Source organism: Tamandua tetradactyla, chromosome 5 (genome assembly GCF_023851605.1).
Source record: "Tamandua tetradactyla isolate mTamTet1 chromosome 5, mTamTet1.pri, whole genome shotgun sequence".
NCBI classification, from domain to species: Eukaryota; Metazoa; Chordata; class Mammalia; order Pilosa; family Myrmecophagidae; genus Tamandua; species Tamandua tetradactyla.
The window spans coordinates 37573636-37595448 of NC_135331.1; the positions used below are offsets into that span (position 1 = coordinate 37573636).

The 21813-nt window shown below is 41.8% G+C and overlaps 1 protein-coding gene across 3 annotated transcripts in view; it reads right to left on the reverse strand.

Annotated features, from left to right (window-relative positions):
- The window catches only part of TTC28 (tetratricopeptide repeat domain 28), an 896291-nt gene that overhangs the window by 141255 nt on the left and 733223 nt on the right, over positions 1-21813 (reverse strand). For all 3 annotated transcript variants that reach the window (XM_077160720.1, XM_077160719.1, XM_077160721.1), the window contains 5 exons: positions 20644-21167; positions 15914-16023; positions 14248-14377; positions 11982-12200; positions 9926-10091 (listed from right to left, as the gene is read on the reverse strand). In XM_077160720.1, coding sequence (XP_077016835.1) covers positions 9926-10091; positions 11982-12200; positions 14248-14377; positions 15914-16023; positions 20644-21167 — 1149 coding nt within the window. The remainder of the gene's footprint in view (positions 1-9925; positions 10092-11981; positions 12201-14247; positions 14378-15913; positions 16024-20643; positions 21168-21813) is intronic.

Below are 21813 nucleotides of genomic sequence, written 5' to 3' on the forward strand. Positions count from 1 at the left end.
GCCATGTCAGATCAGGAAGATAACAAGAGAGGACCTACAGACTCAGCCAGAATAATCCCATCCCATCTGAGAGAGAGACCCCAATTTTGGATCTTTCAGGGAAGAACAGAGCCAAGAAGTAGGCTGTAGAAAGCTGCAATTCCTGCAGCAAAACACAGGTGGTCCTCTTCTTGCAACCACATTCATCATCTGGATGGCCCTTCCTTTCATTCCTCCATGATCTTGGCCTATGAGGAATTCCTCTGCCTAGAATGCCTTCCTCCCCTCACCCTTCAAGGCTCAGCTCAAATGCTGCCTCCCTGGAAGCCTCTTAAACCAGTGCCCTGCTCTCAAGTAGGGAGAATGAGGCTCAGCCTTCTCTGTTCAGCCCCTTACCACAGCACTTCTCACATGGAAGATTAATAATTGATGTATTTCCTGCATTCTCCACACTGTGAGATAGTACAGGGCCAAGAATTTCAGCTATTATTCATATATCTCCCTCCAGGCTCGGTACCAACCCTGGCACAGACTACATGCTCATAAAATATGCTCAGAATGGTACTATCCTAATTTAGAATGAAAGTGGAAACTCTTTGTTCTAAGGGACAAAAAAAAAATGCCCCTAAAATTATATCTACATTTTACCCACAGAGTCCTGGTAAGGATGTCGGGTAAGGAAAATATTTGACGTGTAAAATAAAACCTAACTAGTTTGGATTAATTAGGGGGTCAACCAGAATTAGAAAAATATCTGTAAAGATAGTTTTAAACATCACATGCACATTCAAACTAGGCTTATGACATAGCAAAATCAAGCAACAATAGAGGTGCTTGGGTTCTTACTTTTCAGAACAGATACTAATGATTTGAATTGTCTATTGACATTGATAGATTGAATATATCTTTATGCAATCTTTTTTTTTCATATAATTGGTTTAATTTCTTTTCAGCACTTTATTCAATCTTGCTTTTGCAATTCATTTGCTTAAAAAAACCCTAGCTTTGGTGATGAAAAAAGTTTATGGATGGTAGTGACAGTAGAACAACACTGTGAATATAATTAATACCACTAAATTGTACACTTAAAAATGGTTAAAATGGATTTTGTGTTATACATATACATTAGCACAATAAAATTGTTTTCTAAAGCAATATTTTTCTTCTTTTTTGGGGGTGGAAGGAGGATGTCTTTGGAATTGGATTAATCATAATCCTTGGTTCATGACACCCTGTGCTGGGTTGAATCTATTGTGTACCCCAGAAAAGCCAAGTTCTTTCATCCTCATTCAATATTGCCGGATGGGAGCTTTTTGATTGCTTCCATGGAGATGCAACCCACCCAATTGTGGGTGGTAACTTTTGACTAGATGGGTTCCATGGAGATGTGTCTCCACCCAATCAAGGTGGGGTTGCTGGAACCCTTCAAGAGGGAACCATTTTGGAAAAAGCTTTAGAGCCCACACAGCCAGAAACCTTTGGAGATGAAGAAGGAAAATGCCCCTGGGGGAGCTTCATGAAACAAGAAGCCTGGAGGGAAAACTAGCAGATGTTGCCATGTTCGCCATGTGCCTTTCCAGTTGAGAGAAACCCTGAATGTCATCAGCCTTCTTGAATCAAGGTATCTTTCCTTGGATGCCTGAGATTGAACATTTCTACAGCCTTCCTTTAGTTGAGACACTTTCATGGCCTTAGAACATGTAACTCTGCAACTTAATAAATTTCCCTTTTAAAAGCTGTTCCATTTCTGGTATACTGCATTCTGGGAGCTTGCAAACCAGAATACAATCTTTCATCATGGTCCATGAGGCCTGTTTTCACTTATTTATTTAGTAAATTTTAATAATGTATTAAACACCTGCAAAACCATCACCCAAACAAAAGCTGGGACCTTGAGAATAATTTACTTCTAACCATTTGTTATCTCTCAATGACCCCATCCCTTGCTTTCCCAAGCTGGAAGTAAGTATGATCCTGAATTCCATGGTCTACATGCCCTAGTGGTTCCTTCTTTATAGTTTCATTGTATCTTCTGTATTCCCAGAAGCATATTTTAATTTTAGTTACTACAAACTTTATTAAAAGGATGCTATGCTGTAGGTAGCATTCTGGGACCTACTTTTTTTTTTTACCTTTGATAGTGTATTTCTAAGATTTAGCCATTTAGCCATAGTTTGTGGGTCATCTGTTTTGACTGCTGCAAATCATTACACTTTATGAATACACCATCATTTATTCCGTCACTCTCCCATTGATGGCATGTGGTTTGTCTTCAGGTTTTTGCCGTTGTTCACAGTGCAGTGCTGGACATTCCTTTTCATGCATAAGAGCTTCTTCTGGGTATTATACCTAGCATATACACCAGGATCAAAGGGCGTGTGAATAGCCAGCTTCAGGAGATGACAGCAAACTGTCATCTGACATGATTATATCAATTTACTCTCTCCAAGCCAAGCATAAGACAGCTGTTGGAGCTATATATATATATCTGCCAATACTTGGTATCATCATATTTGTTAATATTTGCCACTTGTAATCAGTCTAGAACCAACCAGAGTCATCAGCATTTATGAATTAGTGTAATCTAAATTATTTCATGTGTTTAATAAGAAAATTTATTTGAATACAAAAATAACTTTCACTGTAGGAAATATAGAAATTAAGAAATATAGAAAAGTACCAAGAAGAAAACATACATAACTGCTATAGTTTATCAAGGTTTAATATTCACTTATAATGAAGAAACATTTACCCAACTCTCAGGGAAGTCTACAATTGCAGTTTATTAGAGACCCCTTGGGAGAACACTTTCCTGAGCTGACCTACTATTGAACGCTGCCTGCCAGTGTTCTAACCAGTTGGCTTAGAATTTCCAAAGTACCACTGTACTTTCCCAGGTGCCCAGGGAGCAACTTACATACTGCAACATTGGCAAAATACCAGGGATAGAAACTGAAGATGCATTTTGAAATTCATAACATCTCCCTTATGGGAGGTTCATGTTCCATACAGTGGTTCCAACCTCTTTTGATCTGGGAGGAAGGGACTGGAAGTCCTTATTAAACACTTAATAAAAGCAATCCTTATTTTAAAACACATTTTTAGAAACTCCTTTGTAGTGTTTTACTTCCTTTCTGCAACAAGATGCCATTAAGGAGAGCAAAATCAGTCTGCAGAATAACAAGGACACCAATGCTGGGCTGTGGGTAATTGAATGAAGGTGTTCCTTAGGCAGGGAGTCTTAATTTCTAGAGGCAGACTGTATTTTACCTTCACTAGACAAAGAAAAAACTAAACCAGTCGAACATGAACAGAGAAGTCTGCTCCTATTGCTTCCTATGGTGACTAAATTTCAAGTTTACTGATGCCTCCCTATGTTAGGAAGTGAGAATCCTGAGAGGAGAAGGACACAGCACATGCTTCCCAGAATGTCACTATTTGCTTGGAAGACATACAAAACAGAGTAATTACAAAAACGAGCAAGAATGACCTATGTTCCATCTCCAGGTATCATAGAGAGGAGTGTACAACTGGTTTGGACTGATAGGGATCTGGGTGGTCCTGATGGAAGCAGTGTGAGATTCGGGCAGGGCTCTAAAAAGTGAGTAGACTAATTATAGGAAAAGATGAAGGACAATTCTGAGCAGAATGGAGAAATACTTCATTTATTCAGAGTGAGTCAGCTAAGACTGATGTGGAAGTGCGGAGCCCACAGGAGTGCATGAACTGGGAGACAGGGAGACAGGGACCAGGAGGTAAGCCAAGTCACATTCCTTGAACATGCTACCCTCACCAGTGCATCCCCATGATCTGCAACTCACCCCACACCCCACACACCTGAACCCCATCACTGGCCCACACTCCCCACGCTCCAAGTATCCCCACCCTACCAACCCCCAGTGGGCATACCCACCCCACACCCCCACCTCAAGGACAACCCAACTCACCTTTCCTGCACCCCTTCTGAGCACTACCTCCCCCTCCCTGCTCCCTGCAAGCTTTCGCCAGCACATAAAGGCTGCCAGTTCTAACCGCCATACCTAGGCTATTCCCGCAGCCTGCTCATAGTGTTGCACAGCCTCACCCTGCCACCCCCCACTCCCACATGAACTCTGTGTATCAGTTTATGGCACTCCTAGATCCATGCATGCCCTTGGCCCCAGTCACGCCCCTCAACTCTGGGAACATCAGTTTATAGCACTCCTAGACCTGCACATGTGTATGGCCCCAATCGCATCCTTCAGCTCTGGGAATATCAGTTTATGGCACTCCTAGACCCGTGCATCAGTCATGCTTCCCAGCTTTGAGAAAGCGCTGATCTGTGCAGCCAGGTCACATCTGCCTCCAGCCCAGGAAGGCAAAATGCCAACCCACTGCCATAGCTCTGGCATGTGCACAAAGGGCCCCACATGCTAGACCAGTGCATACCAGGGTTACATCCCCCAGACCTGCGCACCTGCATAGTTACATCCTCCCTGGCCGCTGGGCACCCATGTTCACAAGCACACAGCGTAACATCCCCAACCTGAGCTTATACCTGCACTGCAATGAATCACCACACTGTTCTGCCCCACTCCATACCCTATATCCAGCTACATATCCACTCCACTTTAGACTGCTGAAGGAAATCAACTCCCAAAGTAAATCAATCAAGATATTCACATGCGATGAAAACAACAGATCACTAAGCATATCAGAATGCAGACAGATAAAGCCCTGCCTAACGTCCAAAATAAAACACCAGGAACACACAGACGCAGGAACAACTAATCAAAGATGTTCATATAACTCTACTTCATAAAATAAGTGGGATATGCTAATGGCATAAAGAAGACCAAGAAGACAGTAGAAGAGTGTAAAGATGAATTTGAGAGAATAAACAGAAAAATAGCAGATATCACAGAGATTAAATACGCTGTTGAAAAAATACTAAAGACACACAACAGCAGATCTGAAGAGAAGGAAGAAAGAAAAAGCAATACAGAGGACAGGATAACTGATTTTGAACACTCAAAACAGCAAATGGCAAAAAAGATGGAAAAATTTGAATTGGATCTCAGGGAAACGACAGACAAAACAAAGCGCACAAATATTAGAATCATTGGTGTCCCAGCAGGAGAAGAGAGGAGTAAAGGGCTAGGAAGAGGATAAAATGGGGGAAAACTTCCCAACCTTATAAAGGACATACATATACAAGTCAAAGAAGCCTAACAAACCCCAAACAGAATAAATCCCAATAGGCCTTCCCCAAGACACGTACTAATCAGTCTGTCAAATGTTAAAGAGAAGCAGAATGAGTCAGCTGTTCACTCAAATATTGGGTGAATGAACTGACAATGAGCTTCTGCAAGACCTTTCTGAGGAGGTACCATTTAAGCAGAAATCTGAAAGATGAGAAGGAACCCACTATACCAAAAGCGGCTGGCAGAACTTTACAGGGAGAAGGAATGTTACAAAAATTCCTAGGAGGTGAACGAAGGCCAGGCGTGGGTAGATGCGAAGGTGAAGAACCACCGGAGGTGCCGCTGAAGGGGCGGTCAGACGCCAGAGTGCACGGGGTGTTGGGGCCAGTGTAAGGAATGTGAGCTGGAATCTAAAGACCATGGAAACCTTTAAAGGGATTTAAGATGGGAGAGCAAGGAGATAAAGCCAGAAACATATCTTTGAAGCACTACTCTGGATGAAGAGTATTGGAAGGCAATGAGAGGAGAGGGAGCAGTGAGGCCAGAGAGGAGATGGTAGCATTGGTTCAGGATAGAGAACCAAGGCCTGTAACATTGGTTCAGGACAGAGAACACGGCTGTAACAGTGGAGAAGGATGCGGATGGATTCAAACTGTATTTTATAAGGAGAATCTGCAAGATTTATTAATGGATTGGAATGAGGAAGAGAGAGGAAGGGTGATGCTTCAGCTTTTGGCTTAAGGAACTGGTTATATAATGGTGCCATATACCAGGATGAAGATTTCGGTGGAAATGGAGAAACTCAAGAGGTGGGCTTTAGATATTTTAGACTAGAGATGCCTAGAAAATATCCAGGCAGAAATGTTTAGTGGCTAGCAGCACATATATGTCCTGAGCTAGAGCAGGGAGGAAGAAATTTACAGGGGATGATTAGACAGTGGAGAGGAAGGAGCAGCAGCTGGAACAGCATTCACCAAGAGACAAAAATGGAAAATAAACTCAGGATGCCTTCCTATAGAGAGATCATGATGTCAGGAGATTTGGATTTTGTTTTCCTTTTGAATGACAGAGCTGTTGTCTGATTTAAAATATATATATATATATATATATATACATACACACACACACTGAGAAAAATTGAAAATAAACAAAAGTATAAAAAATAAAATAACAAGCAACCATATTTTCATCATCTAGCTATAATTACCATTATTATCGTGGCTATTTATTTCCAAAATTTTTTTCTTACTTGTCATACATACGTTGCATATATTACAAAATCAAAATTATGCTATGTACAATAATTCTATATCCTACTTTTTACATTTAATATTTTATCACATTTAGTTATGTGATTAAATATTCTCTGTGTACCTCATATTAATTGCAACTTAGTATCTTGGGTAGATACAAAATAATTTGTTTGCCATTGAATTATTGCTGGACATTTAGTTTGCTTTCCATTTTTCCATATAACAAGTAGACTTATGATAAATATCTCTATGCATAAATCTTTGCTACATTTCTAAAATGAAAATTTTGGGGTTAAAAGATATGAACAATTTAAAAGATTTTTTTTAATTGGCAAATTAGTTGCAGAAATTGGTTTACCAATTTATATCCCTAGTGTATGAAATTGTTCATCCCATTGCATTAGTTCATCCCATTGCAAAAACTAATTACTAATTTTAGAGGTGAAAAATCACTCCTTACTATTGTAATGAAACTGTGGGGCAGAAACCAGAGTCTCACAAAAATCTCTATACCAATAAATTCAAACTAAGTCAGTAAAGTGTCCAATTTTAATACTATAATTAAGAAACTGAGATTAAGTTCACACACACACACACACACACACACACACACACACACACACACACGCGAATAGATTTCTAATAAGACTAGCCCAAAAAAACAGGAAAGACCTTATTCCTGGCAGACCATGCTGGAGATCAGAGTCACTGAGGGCAACCCAAGAATGTGATGCTGAGCATCGAGCCACACAACACCCTAGAGGTCCCGAAGGACTTGTTCTAATTTGTTTGCTTTCTGTATAGGGCAGAGGGGAAAAGATTAAGTTGGGGAACACAGCAAGTTATAATTCTTCCTCTCTCCTTGCCTTTGATGAACGGCTGAACTATAACTCGAAAGTTGTTTTTCAATTTAAAAGGTACTTGGTAGTAGAATTACTCAACCTCCAGTAGCATATAAAAGAAATGCTCAGACACAGTTAAAGCACTATTTGGAGTTAAACCACTGTACCCAAGGAAGAGGGGGCTAGGAAAAGCGTGTCAAAGGTATATTTTTATGGTGAATTTTAATTTAGACATATAAAAACTGGGATCAAATGCGGGAGACCCGGGTTCAATACCTGGCCCATGCGCTTCCCAAACAAACAAGGAAACAAACAAAAACAAAACAAACAAAAATTCAATAAAAGGTGGTGCAATAATGGAACACTCACATGGAAAAAGAATAATATGTGACCCTGCCATACAGCATACAAAAAAAAAAAAATCTAGATTTTCACATGGAGCTGAGCCCAGTTAATGGATGGCTTGATCTGAGAGGCCCGGGGGGGGGGGGGGGCGCTGCAATGCTGTAAGGCATGCAGAAACCCCTTTGCATGTGCAGAAGTGTCAAATGGCAGGTGCCACGCACTTAGGTAACTTCATGAGTTTATCCCTTTGCAGGCTCCAAATTGTGCCTTACAAGTTTGAAAATTTGATGTTATTAACATGCCCCAAAACTTTGCCTCTTGGGAACTAATGTTTACTAACCAAACTCACAGAGAGTTGCACAAACCATGCTGCCAGCTTATTATGTTCATTCTCTACCTATAAGTCAACTTGCACAAGAAATCAAATGACAGTCAATTTGAAAGGCTGACCAGGAAGTCTGGGACTTTAACAAGGGAAGGTAGGGAGACAATTTAAGAGTTCCCACCAAGGTGACTCAAGGTCTGGGCGCATATTGCCTAGGGTGTCCATCTACTCATTTCTCATCATTTTCAGAGCTCAACTCAAATGCTCCCTCCTCAAAGAATCCTTTCTAATACCTAGGACAGGCCTCTGCACCCCACTCCTGACCCTTCCACTTATAAATTCTCACTACATCCTGAATTTTCAATTAAGTATTGAAAGCAGGGAGTTTACTGCCCTGTTCGTAACGATCTCCAATCTCTAGCACAGTGCCTTGGATGTTGAGTAGATACTTGTACATTGTAGACCTTGGGCATTGAGTAGACACTGGAAGGAAGGGAAGGTGGGAATGAGAAAAGAGCGTGACGACTGCATACCCACCACAGGAACAGCCTTGACAAAGGGACTTCAAGTCCTTCGGCCAGGATTTTTTCCCTTTGGATATACCACACCTTTGATCAGGTTATAGTCGAATCACACTGGCCTAAGTGCCTTTCTGATTCTTGAGGCAGCTTTGCCTACTCCTGTCCTAATTTATTTTATGGTCATTTATAATTTAAATTTCACAAGCACCCTTACTTCCAAGTTCTTGGGGGAGACCACACTGTCAACCCCCTGGGTTTGACACATACTACACACAGCAGTTATAGGAGAAATAAGAGAAGAATGTGGGCATGTGGCGAAAGCCTGTTCATACTTCATAAAAACAGAAGCTAGAGATGACATTCTTACATGCTTTGGCTATTTTCTCAAAATGTGATATTAATTTTGATAATTAAAAGCAGAACAAGCATTGGCCTGGGCGTCTGGGTGAGATCTGGATTCTTTTGATCCTGGCTGTGCCATAAGTTGGCTGTCAGCAAGTTGCTTTTCATGCTGGATTCTGTTCAATAAAGGGCTTGGATTAGATTGAACACTGGAGCTCCCTCCAATCTTGACATCACATGATCCAGTGATTATTTTTCACCTAAGAATCCCTCCCTGGTTTTAAAACAACTACAAAGACCAGTATAGTTGCTGGCAATGATGACCACACACTCAGGAGTCTGGGCCAAGTATCTTTTGAGAAATCTTAGCGATACCTCAGGATTTTCATGGTGAAAAATTATTTCATTCAAGAGACCAGCAGATATTCTTGGGAACTGGCATCATAGGGAGCTTCAAGCTAATAATGGAGTAGGTTCTCTGACAAACCTAGGTGCCAGAGAAGTTGAGCTACCACCCAGCTCTAAGGTACACTCGGTTTTCAATTTTTCCCAGAAGTAGGATATCTGTGGAAATTATCTTCTATATGTAAAATAGTTCATCATTATGATGAAATATAGACTTCCCATTAGCTTATACCTTTTGCAAAAAGCAGTTTCTTTCTTCTTGATATTTGGGAATTCAACTTCCTTCATCTTAGCCCCTCAACACATAGATCTATGCAATATCTTGTCACTGGTGCTAAATTAGCCTCTCAAACATGTGTTCAGCTATAGTACAAACAAATTCACTATGAATCTATTTATAACCCCCCCAAACTCAACCTTAATTAGTTAGTTTGTTAAACTCAAATTCTTGTTTATGCTTAAACAGCCTATAACCACGCTTTAGAGAATGGGCATCTCTGATGAGTCCCTTCGCTGTCTGAAGGGAAATTAACAAAAAGAATAAAGGCAGAGCACTAAGGGGTTTGCACTCTAGGGACATACACCTGTTTCTGCTGCAGGAACTGTGACTAGAATGGGCACAAAAATGTGAATTCCAAAATATTTCTTTCAAAAGGCCATATAAGATGGTTACAAAAAAGAACTTTGAGATTGTACCTGGAGATGGGTTTGAGGACACTTTACTACCTACCTTGAGTAGTAAGACTCCACGCCCAGGGCCTCCCGGACACTGGCGATGTGCTGTTCTAGGGCTGAACTGGTTGCTGTTGGGAGGGCTGCACTGCTGCCAGCTTGGAAGTCACTGGAGTTTTCCACCATGTTATCACCCAGGTAGTGCTCGTGAAACTTCAGAATCCCTGAGCCAAGACAGGTACAGCCAGTATTACACGTGATTGTAGAGGAGAGAAGTAGGAGGGCAGGGGATAGAAATGCCAGCGCTGTATGACTTCTTTGACAAGCATGCCATTCTCCCACAGCAAATGATGAAATCTAAAATACATGATCTCAGGAGGGCTTTCAGAATTTTGGTCAGTACCCTATTTACAGCTTTAACCATCAGGTTTGGTGCTTGAAAGCAGGAAGTTCAAGATACAGTTTTTGCTTTTGATGATATATTCAAAAGCTCCTGGAATTATGCCTACTTCATATATATTTCAAAACAGATGCTTCTCAGAAGAGACTAGGAAATATCTCCCATCAGGAATATGCCAAGATATATTCTCTGCAGAAACTGAAATCCTGAACAACAATATAATTATTCAAGTGAAAACTGTGTTACTCAAAGACCTTACATTTCACAAAAGCAAATAAAAATACAGATACAGTTTTGAGGCCAGAGAAAAACATTTTAAACAATTATAAAATGAAACTAGTCAAAGGTTATTAATAGATTTAAAGAGTGAAAATGATGGCGGGATGAAACTGAGGCAATCCACACTAGCTTTCCGATAATAAACACAGGACATATTCTCAAATGGTAATGAAGTGTGTCAGCCCTAGAAAATGCTGGTCCTTTCTGATTGGATCAGAGCCCTTCCCCCTCCCCAAAGCTTTAGAGCCTCATTAGGAGCAAAGAGGACAGGAAAGAGAAACAATAGAGGCCTCATTATACATAGCTCATTATTACAGGGACTTGGATATACCACCTGTCAAATCATGACCCCCAAACATAGTGGTAGTGCCACATCTGGGAGCTGTGATACTCAGGGATTTCACTGGCAGACGTTAGCCAAGTCACCATGAAAATCACAACTTAAAACCTCTGGCATGGGAAAAAGGTCGGAGGTAAGAATGTTCTTTGTGAGAAAGCCTATAAATAACATGAAATTAAGTGGAAAAAGATGATAAAAAAATGCCATCTCACAGAATGTATAGGCTAGAGTGCTCAGATCCTAAGAAGCATCTGGGAGTTGTCTTCCAGCCATCTTTTTTTTTTTTTTTTTTTTAATCAAAGGGACAGAAATATAATCAAGAAAATCTTGTCAAATCTCTCTGGCAGTTGAACTTCTTGAAATTGGCTTCCAGATATCAAGAATCCCATTCTTCAAGATTCCCAATTACAAGATCCACTTCCCCAGTCAATAAACTCTAATTGGATCTGATGTGTCTCCAACATGGTAAAGCCATCAGCATTTTATTATGCAAAAAATATGGCCGTAACAGCTAATTAGTGGTTCTGTATTTAGTGAAACTGCTACAGCCTGAACATTTAAGGTCGATTTAATCAAAGGGGATTGCTACTTCTGAACAGATTTACAAGAGAACTGGTTAAAAATGGGTCCTGTTAAACTCAGAAATTCCAAGCACGAGACTTCATTTAAATATCGTGGTATAGTTGATGTTACCATTCTAGTCTCTTTGGCTTTACCATGACAAAGGGTAACAATGATTAAATCTATCCAGAAAGAATTCAGTAGGACTTGCAATCATCACTTTATCAGCTAATGAACAACAGCTGCTTACAAATAGGGCTGCTAGTGAAATTAATCCTCCTGTTCTTAGACTTCCTTGACAAAATGTGTCCACATTACTGGTGAGAAGCAGAGATTTCTTTAGGGAATAAGAAAGCTGGGTCCTCTTGTTAATTGACTACCCCACTATGGAATATCCACCCTGGCCGAAGATCTGCTGAAACCCGACATCAGCTCCATCGTCTGAGCTACGATGATGCACCTCTCCCACCTCTATTAATTAGATTCACAGATCCATTGTTGTGATGGCCCTGCTCCCACAGAAAGAGATCTTACCTGCCCCAGGAGCCAGCAGCCAGCTATACAGGTAGCCTGCTGCCAGGGAGTAGTAAAGCACTAGTCCCCGCTGGCCATTAACCACTTCTAGGATCTGATCAACGGTGACTGGGGAGTAGGGGTCAGAGTCCTGTTGTCCTGTCTGTCGTTCCACCAGAAGGTCTGCAAATGCCCTTGTTCGTCCTCTTTCTGCCACGGCCAGGGCTTCATCATGATGGCCTAGGGGACATAGGGAGCGGTCAAGCAGTTCACAGTGATATACATACTCAGAGAGGGCCAGAAGGTCCAGAGTTCCTGGAAAGAACCTCATACCCCTGCACTCTGGAACATGACAGGGTCACACTGTTTTAAATTCAACTCCCTATCTCAGGTGATGGTGCAGCATCCACTCTTAGAAACCCCCACGTTTTAGACTCAGCGTGACTGATTCCACATCACATCATCTTACCCTTGTCTTGTGACCAGCACCATGAGAGACCTGACTTTGTTCAGAGCATTCATCCTAAGCCCTGGCTGTTCTCTGCTCCACATCCTGGGCTGTTCTCTGACCTCCTGACTTCTGACACTTCATAGCCCATTCTCATCACTCCCAGGTCCTGATGCTCTGCCCTGCTCCTCTGGTTGTTCTCTCACTTCCACATCCAACTTGGATTCTGCCTTGGCAATGGCAGATGAGATCTATATGACATGCCTCCAACCATATTTCTAGTCTCTCCTTGATGCAGCCCCTCTATACATCATGTTGTCCAGCCTCATTTTGGTCTACATTCCCCACAAATGAAGTGTTTGCACCTTTACACATGCTGGTTCCTCAGTGGGTATACCCTACCCCTTTCACTGTCTGGAAAGCTTTCCTCAGCCTTTCAATCCAACTTTAATCCCACTGCCTTTAAGAAACTAGTCTGTATTCTAGTTTAAAAGCTAATGTACAGGCGGTGCAATGGTGGCTCAGTGGCAGAATTCTCGCCTGCTAGAGACCTGGGTTCAATTCCCAGGGCCTGCCCTTGCCCCCCAAAAAGCTAATGTACAACATGAAAACATTAAATGATACACTATTAAAGTGAGAATTATTAGTATACGCTGGAGGAATTCAATGCAGAGGGCAGATCAGTTTGCTTGCATAATAAAAGAGGTGCTAAAGAGAGGTGCAAAGAGAGAGATAAAGATGCGCAAAGAGAGAAAGAGAGCAGAAGCAGGAGACCAGATGCTTCAGCTCCTACATTACTTCAAGGATACCGTGCTTTCTGTGGCTCCAGTTTCAATAGACAGTGGGGATTTATATGCATGCATGCAAATGTCTTCTTTTACTCTATTAAGTGATTAATTAGAACAGCAGGGATTATTTCTGTGCACATTGGAAAATTGGCCCCAAAGTGCTAGACAGACCTAACACTGTGATCATAATAGACAATAAATTATAATCCCAGGCCATGAAGATATTTAATAGATGCATTTTTTTCAAGGGGAAACTTGAGTATTCATATACAAACAGCAAGGGACAGGTTACTGAAAAGGCCTGGACATTTAACATCAAAGGTATTGTTAGCTCCGATGAGCATCTCCACAACCCAGATTCTGGGTCGAGGAAAACATTCTGATGGATAGGCTTGGGAGGAGGCAGAGCATGGGGAGCAGCAGAACAGGGGAGCTAGAAAGGAACCACTGAAGCATGGGAATATGCAGGCCACAACAGTATGATCATGCACACGCAGAGCCACCATCACAAAGTCGTGGAAGACTATCACAGCCTGCCACAACCAGAGGGAAGGAGCTACTAGTAGATATATATACTAGACAGCAAAAGTGAGAGGTGTGTGGCTGAGAAATAGAGAAGAGGCCAGATGTCTCCTCAGCTACTGCCTTAGTCAGGAGGAGCTGATGGCCTCCTGCTCACTTCCTTTTCCCCTGCCACGTTCTCATTCACCACTAACAGCTGAGTCATGACTCCCTGGCTCTAAAATACCTCGTCTTGCTCCTGGATCTGCCTGCTAAGCTGCTTCATTTCCACAGCACCTTAGCTTCCTCAACTCATTAAAAAAAAAACTCATTGACTTTTATCTCTCGATAGTCTAATAGCTTCTTGAGGTCAGAAACCCCAAATCAGCACTTGGCAAATAGGAGGTACTCTATATTTGTCGAACAAATGAGTAAATGTTCAATGGTTGGACTGTGGTTATGGCTGTTGTAATGAACCCTATTTATAGTAATCACAAAAAAACTTAGAATTGTGCGTGCACACACCAAGCAGAACCCCAGAGCCTCTCACCTAGGCTGACGAGCACCCGCTGCAAGGCCTGGTAGGATGACGTCTGTAGGTCGAAGAGGGATAGTTTGTAGTCCGTGCTCAGCTGGGCCTCATGTCGGATTGTTTCAAACAAGGCCGATGCCCTGTAGAGCTGCAAGTAGATAACTTTTGTTCACATTTTGGTGCACAACCTAAAGATTTTTTTAAAACGCTTGAAATGAATCTTCCCTGTAAATTATAGTCTATGTAATCAACTTTTGATAGATGAGATCTAAAAGTCAGGGGCTAGAGACTTCTGAACAATGTATTGAAATTTTTAAAAATCAGTTATTAGTCTAACCAAGTGCTATATTTTGATTAAAACAAAAAGCTTCTCCTTTGGTCATCAAGAGACCATATTTGTCACCCCCACTCCTTACTGTGCTGAAGGATTAGAGTGGGAACAGGTGTGGAGGAAAAAGTGCGGCTGGAAGAGGCTGGAGGTGAGCATCTGCAGGCAGCTCAGTGTTGTAGCGCCCTCCCCAGCAGGGTGCCAATCAGGTCCTCCTGGAAGGGTGCCACAGGGAGCCTCAGCCACCCTAGAAACAGCAACCCCACACCCACTAACGTGGACTAACACGGACACCCTTCAGGCTGGATACTTGATTGAAGTCCTAGTGGAGATACTGCCCCAAGGCTCAGATCACAAGACTGTTTTGATTGATATTTATATGCTAGAAACACAGCATCAAATTGCACATTTATGAAATTAAAAAAAAAAATAGAATCCTAAGACTAGGAGACAGACTAGGAGAGAGGAATTTATCTAATTTACTGTGTGACTTTTGGCAAGACATGGACCCTCAGTTTCTTCCTCTCTAAAGAGGAGACAGATATCACTCTGTCTTAGAAGGTTATTTTGAGGAATAAATTCAATGAATGAAAACACTTTGAAAATCCTAAATCACCGCATCAATACAAGTTTTTATTTCTACAACTAGGAAGTTAGAGGATTAATTCTCCATTATCTTGGATGGTTTAGAAAGTACAATAAACTACTCTAACATTCTAGGGCACAAATTCAGTCACATTATGTCCTAAGTTCTTATGAGCACCTCTGGATAGGAGCTTGATGTACTTATCCCTGCTTCTACTTTACCAGCACAGTTTCCTCCAAAGTAAGTACTCACAAACTGGCTAAATGGATGAGTGTGTGACGTGAGGTGTAGCTGCCTCACAACCCTTTCTTCTTAACAGAGGAAGCCCATAACTAGGTATCTGCATAATCTTCAGAACCAGCATCATGGACTTTTCTTAGATAATTTGCACATATGCAGAAAAATGAACTCATTTACTGCAAGGCATAGAGAAAGAAATTATCTATTGATTTAACTAGAAGCTTAAAAAGACATTAAAAGCAGTAATTATGAATTCTTGGGTTACTTCTGTCATGAAATGTATATAATTTCATACTAAGGTTTAAAGAGGAACAATATCACATAATAGAAGAGTTCCAAAGAAATTACTGAGAATCTATTACACAAGTGAGCAAGAATCTTTAGAATGCACAATACTTCCAGGCTCCTGTATGTAAGCCCAAATGTGGATGGAGTCAGCATCCCTAGAAAATGCTATCACTACTAGGATAGTAATCCCATCTTCTTTGCTTCTGGAAACAAAACCCATTTGGGTCAGGGGTTCTGCTCACCTGGTGTTGGGCCTCTTCCAGGTTTCCACTAGCCCACAGGGAGAGGCCAAGACCATGGCGGATTTTGGCTTCATCTTCTCTTCGGCCCAGTTGCTCAGCTAACCTTAAACCTGAAACCAGATGGAGAAATTTTAAGGAAACACAGAAGACACACAACTCCACCCTGCCAATGAGTCCAAAAGGGTAATTCTGCTTCAGGTGTACATAAAGAATGCTAACAATAAAGCTAGACAAAATGCAAGACGAGCTGAATCAGCCAAGGTAAAGTAAGCATTCTCTTTGAGTGCTGTTTTAGGAGTGACCTTTCCAGGACATTCCAAGATGCCCCAGCACAAACGCAAATGATGGCTATCAGCAGGAGACAGTTTTGTAGGGCAGGCAGAAACAACGAAACAAATGGAACCTAACATGAACATCTCCCAGATGTGAAATCTTTAGCTTTGCAAATGAAAACTCCTGACTTATAAATTGATCTAACCTGATTCTTTGGCTGGCAGAATCTTTTCCTGACAGTTTCATAGTCAAGTGCAGAAGCTAAGATGATATATTCTCCGATTACGCATGCACAGTATCCAGTTGTATTGTTGCTGACCCCTGGAAGCAGAATACCCACGTGGTTTGACACTGCCTTCTCTTACTAATGCTACTGACACATTTTGTGTCCAACGTACTTTTGCTTTAGGTCTGAGACTTTGATGTGGCCTCAGCAGGGTTTCAAAATGAGTGCAGTCGGAAGCCTTCAATGAGCGGAAAGCTTTGAATGAAACTGTCCTCATTCCAATGCCCTTCAGATAGGCACCTGCAGTTTGGGTCACTTACCCACAGCAAGCTCTCCATTTCAGGACATCAGCAACTGCTAGGGTTTTGTGAAAGCCAAATCTGAAGGCATCAATTTACTGTCTTTGGTCACTTAGCAGTCTCAGCATCACTTTCCCCCTCATTATCTTCCTCTCTGTCTATAGGAGTTATAATGTACAGAAAGACAGCATGTGTGCTCCCAAGCTACAACTGAATGCATAAAGGAAGGACTTCTAATCTAATTCCTTGTGGATGGGACCCTGCCTCTCAGCATGCTGGGCCTGTGCAATTTTAGACCTCTGAAAAGGAACTGAGTCAGTTGAGAGGCTAATAAAAGTGACATTTAGGTTCAAGCTCATTAAATATCATGAGCTTTAAAATATACATGATGCAGAAGATAGAAACAGTATTTTAATTTTAGATCATTTCAATGGGTAAAAATAATACTTGGAAACTTTTCACATTTTAAAATACCTCCCTGAAAAGGAACACAAATAAAAGCTGGTTCTTAGGTGAAAACCAGGAGGATACTGGATGCTTTAACCCTCAATAAGCTAACCACATTAATTCTTCAACATAGATATCCCTCTAGTGCATTTCCTATTATAACTTATGTGGACAGTTTAATTGAACATCATAAGTACATGGAACCTTGAGTAGGGCATGAGATTTTGTAGGTTTGTCCAGAGTGATGCCTTGATAAATCCCAGAAGGATTTGAACAGTGAATGAGAGTATTTGCAAAGTCCCCTTGGGGGAATGGTGAGAAAGGAGAAAAATTCATCTTCTCCAAGTGGAGAATTTTTGATATTCTCACAAGCAGTGGGGACAACCAAAGCAATAGGCTGAGCCCCCAATCTTGGGGTTTGTTCATATGAAACTTAACCACGCAAAGAATAGGCTAAGCCAACCTAAAATTAGGCCTAAAATTCACCCCTCAAGAGAGCCTCTTTTGTTGCTCAGATGTGGCTCCTCTCTCTCAGCCAACACTACAAGCAAACTCACTGCCCCCCCACCCCACCTCTATGTGGGACATGACTCCCAGGGATGTGGATTGTCCTGGCAACATGGGACTGAAATCCTAGAATGAGCTGGAACTCAGAACCAAGAGAATGAGAAAACCTTCTTAACTGAAAGGAGGAAGAGAAAAATGAGACTAAGTGTCAGTGGCTGAGAGATTCCAAACAGAGTTGAGAGATTATCCTGGAGGTTATTCTTACACATTAAATAGATATCACCTTTTTAGTTAAGGCATAACAGAGAGGCTGGAGGGAAATGCCTGAAAATGTAGAGCTGTGTTCCAGTAGCCATGTTTCTTGAAGATAATTGTATAATGATATAGCTTTCACAATTTGACTGTGTGATTGTGAAAATCTTGTGTCTTATGGATGCTTTTTTTATCTATCTTATGGACAGATGAGTAAAACATATGGATTAAATAAATAAATAATAGGGGGAGCAAATGTCAAAACAAATTTAGTAGAATGAAATACTAGTGATCAATGAATAGGAGGGGTAAGGGGTATGGTATGTATGAATTTTTTTTCTGTTTTCTTTTTATTTCTTTTTCTGGATTGATGCAAATGTTCTAAGAAATGATCATGATGATGAATATACAACTATATGATGAAAAAAAAGAAAAAAATAGATGTCCTTGCTGGGTCTCAGTGTGCGAGTCAGAAGTAAAACTCCTTGAAGTAAGTCCCTCTTAGAAAATACATTCTGTGAGAGGGACTTTCCATTTCCTTGCTGTATCCCCAGCACTCAGGATACTCCCTGGCAAGGGTTTCAACAATGAAGAGTAAAAATCACACAGGCCACACATGGCATCTATTCTGTTCCAGCTTCTATCTGCTTCTGCCTTTTAGGAAACTGATTCACCCATCCAGCTCTCCTGGAGCCTGGTTTGCCAGGAACCAGTTATATCATTTCAGCTAAGTCACCAAACTGCTCCAGGGTCTCTTTCTTCATTTGACAAAAGAGAAAAAGCTAAAAAAAAAAAAAAAAGACTAATGGTTTTAACCAGGGGTGTCCATCCAAATCACTTGCAAAGCTTGTTCAAAAGACTCAGACCATGCTCCACCTGTGAGATTCAGTTGTGTGATGCTGATATATAGCCCTGTGGGAAAGCCAGAGAAGAGAGCACATGGGGTAGTTCCTGACTGAATTGTGCCCTTCTCGCAAGTGGCTGCAGACCCAACTCATAGCACCCAGAAGGGGTCTTTCAGGTGTTCACTTGTACCAGCTCCAGCTCAACGCTCACAAGAAGAGGAATCTGGTTTGGCCTATGAGGGAAGGCATCTGCTGTATGCTCTCTGGTGGAGTACATTCACACAGCAGATACCTTAGGGACAGTAGAAATAAGATTTCAGATTTCTGCAAGAAAAAAAACAAACGAAAAAAACTTGTGCGTTTTCCATAGACACAGAATTATATTATGATTTCCCAGGCAAAGTAGCTGCTTCATGAAAACAATATTTCAGGAACTACAAACCAACACAGCTGAAAGGCTGTCATGCTGGGCCTGAATTTAATAGTTTTCACAAATTCAACTGAAAATCATCCCAGCATATTTGAATCTTACCACTGTTAAGTTTCAGGAAAACACAAATGCCAACACTCGTATTTAATGCATTGAAGCCATGAACACAGCCTCAATAAGGCAGGAGCCAAATGAGGTCTGGGAAGTGGCTTCCATATTCTCGGTGACATTTTGGCCTACAGGCCAAAGCAATGCCTGTAGCTCCTCCTCACCCATTCTCCATTTTGCTTTCTGCCTCCCTCTCTCCTGCCTTTCCACCTGGGGCTCAGGAGTAACCGAGGATACAGTGCTCCAACTCTTCTCTGTTCTTGAGAGGTTAGAAACAACTTCTGGCAGGGTTGTGCATGGCTCTAGGATCAGAGGACCTGGTAGAGCCTCACTCTCACTGACCAACGAATGGTAATGATCAAATCACTGTACTTTTCTGAGCTTAAGGTGACATAGCTGCAGAATGGAAATAAAAAGATATGCCTGTCAAAGTTATCTAAAATTAAGCTAGATTAAATAAACTATATATGCAAAGTCACTTGGAAACTATAAATGAGAAGTTTTGGCTGAAATCAGTAGACATTTCCTTTTACTGGTGAGCTGAGAAGCATCATATCTGCCCTTCTTTCCTTCCAGTGGGGAGACCAATGTGCCCAAGAGAGTGGGAGTGCTTGCAAGAGTAGAAGCCCCATCCCAGAGTAAAGAGGTGAAGGGTATACCTAAGAAGGAAGGGTAAACACAGAGGCCATGGGGCCTTCTGCTTTGGGAGGGAGGAAGCTTCAAATGGCTGACTGCACTCAGGTAATGGCATAGGACCTGACTGAAGAGGAGGACAATTCTAGGTCTGCCTGGAACCAGACATTGCTGTGTCAATAGCCCAAGCATGGTGGGGAACATATGCTGTGAGAGAAGCTTGGTCTAATGCTTGAGTGACCCTTAGACTAATGCTTCCTGGATTAGACCTCAGCTGCCATACTGATTTAGTTATTTTCTAAAGGGACAACAGGGCTTGAAGCAGATGGGTACTTTTCTTTAATTCAGGCCCTTAAATCTTACATAATTAGATCCCACTTGATCCATTTTGTGTGAGAATGTGTTGTGCAACCAGCAGAGGGCCTGAAAAGCAAGAAGGGTATTAACAATTCACACAGCTGACTAGCAGTACACAGCTGCTGAGAGAGCAAAACCACCTGGGTTGAGAGAGAGCCAGGGAAGGGATTCTAGACAGCAAACACATGAGCAATACCATGACACACCTGGTGGTTCTGGAGTTGGTTAACAATGAAGTCTCTGTGATGCTCACAAGTAGAGGCGGCCACTCAAACTGTCTATACTTCCTTCTGAGTGGACTCTGAACTTGATCTCAAGTAGAATGAGGAACCACAAGAGGCTTTTTCACTTACCTTCCTGTAAGTACATGACTGCCTGTGAATAGTTCTGCAAAGCATGGTGGGTTCTTCCGAGACTACTGTACGACACCGTCTTAGCAACCAAGTCATTCATTTGTGCAGCGATGCTTAAGTGCTGCTCTTGATAGACCACAGCCCTCTCAAAGGTACCCAGAGATTCATAGGTCAGGCCCAGATTCCCATAGGCTCGGCCCTGGCATGTGGGGTTTTTGGTTTCCTCTGCTATCTGCAGATCAAGCTGGTGGTACTGGAGGGCTGTGTCATACTCCCCCATTTGCTGGTAAACGCCCCCTAGGCCACAGGCAGCATCACTTTCCAGGGCTCGGTCTTTCATCTCTCTAGCAATATTTAGCTGGCGTTCAAGGCAGGAAATGGCTTGTTCGTAATTCCCTAATTGGCTGTGCAGACTTCCCAGCTCTCCGTAGGCCTGGGCTTTATTGAAGGCCTCCCCGAGCTCATGGGCAACCACAAGCCTCTTTTCAAAGCACACAAGGGCTTGCTGCAAGCTCCCCATTGCCCTGTGGGAATACAGACAGAAAAGCAATGATATTTTTTGTGCAGGTGCAGACGTGCTAAAGCCCATGAGAAAATGAAAAGCATTTGTCACTGTCACTTACTATAGAAGCTCTTAACTCCTCTTCTAGCTAAAATCTATCATGTGCCCTTAGAGTGAGATGCAGGGGAATTTCATAATCTGGAAAGCAATTTAAAAGTCATCCCTTAGTGACCTTCCCAAGAGCTTGTGATTCAATGGGATATACACCCCAGAGGAGACATAAAATACATTAATAGGCACAATGATAGCAAGTGAACTGTTTGGTTCTTCGAGCTTCCCAATTTCCACTACTGCTTAGATTATTTTTTTGAAATCACTTTACAATGACTATAAATCTTTCACCCTGAGCTTCTCAGAGCACTCTGTGGATGATAATTTAGTTTGACCCCTGCCCTTGCTCCACTGCAGGAGCCCTAATCCCCTTCCTGTCTGGAGAGGTCGTATATTCTGCAGACACCCAGAAGCAGGCACAGACACCTCTTGAGTAACCCTCATGATCAGGAGAAAAGCCTTGCCTTACCTAACAGTGTGTCTTTTTGTGCTATACGAGATGACATAAGAGTGGAAAGAGCATGGTTTTTGGCAGCAGACCAAATCAGTAGCGTGGG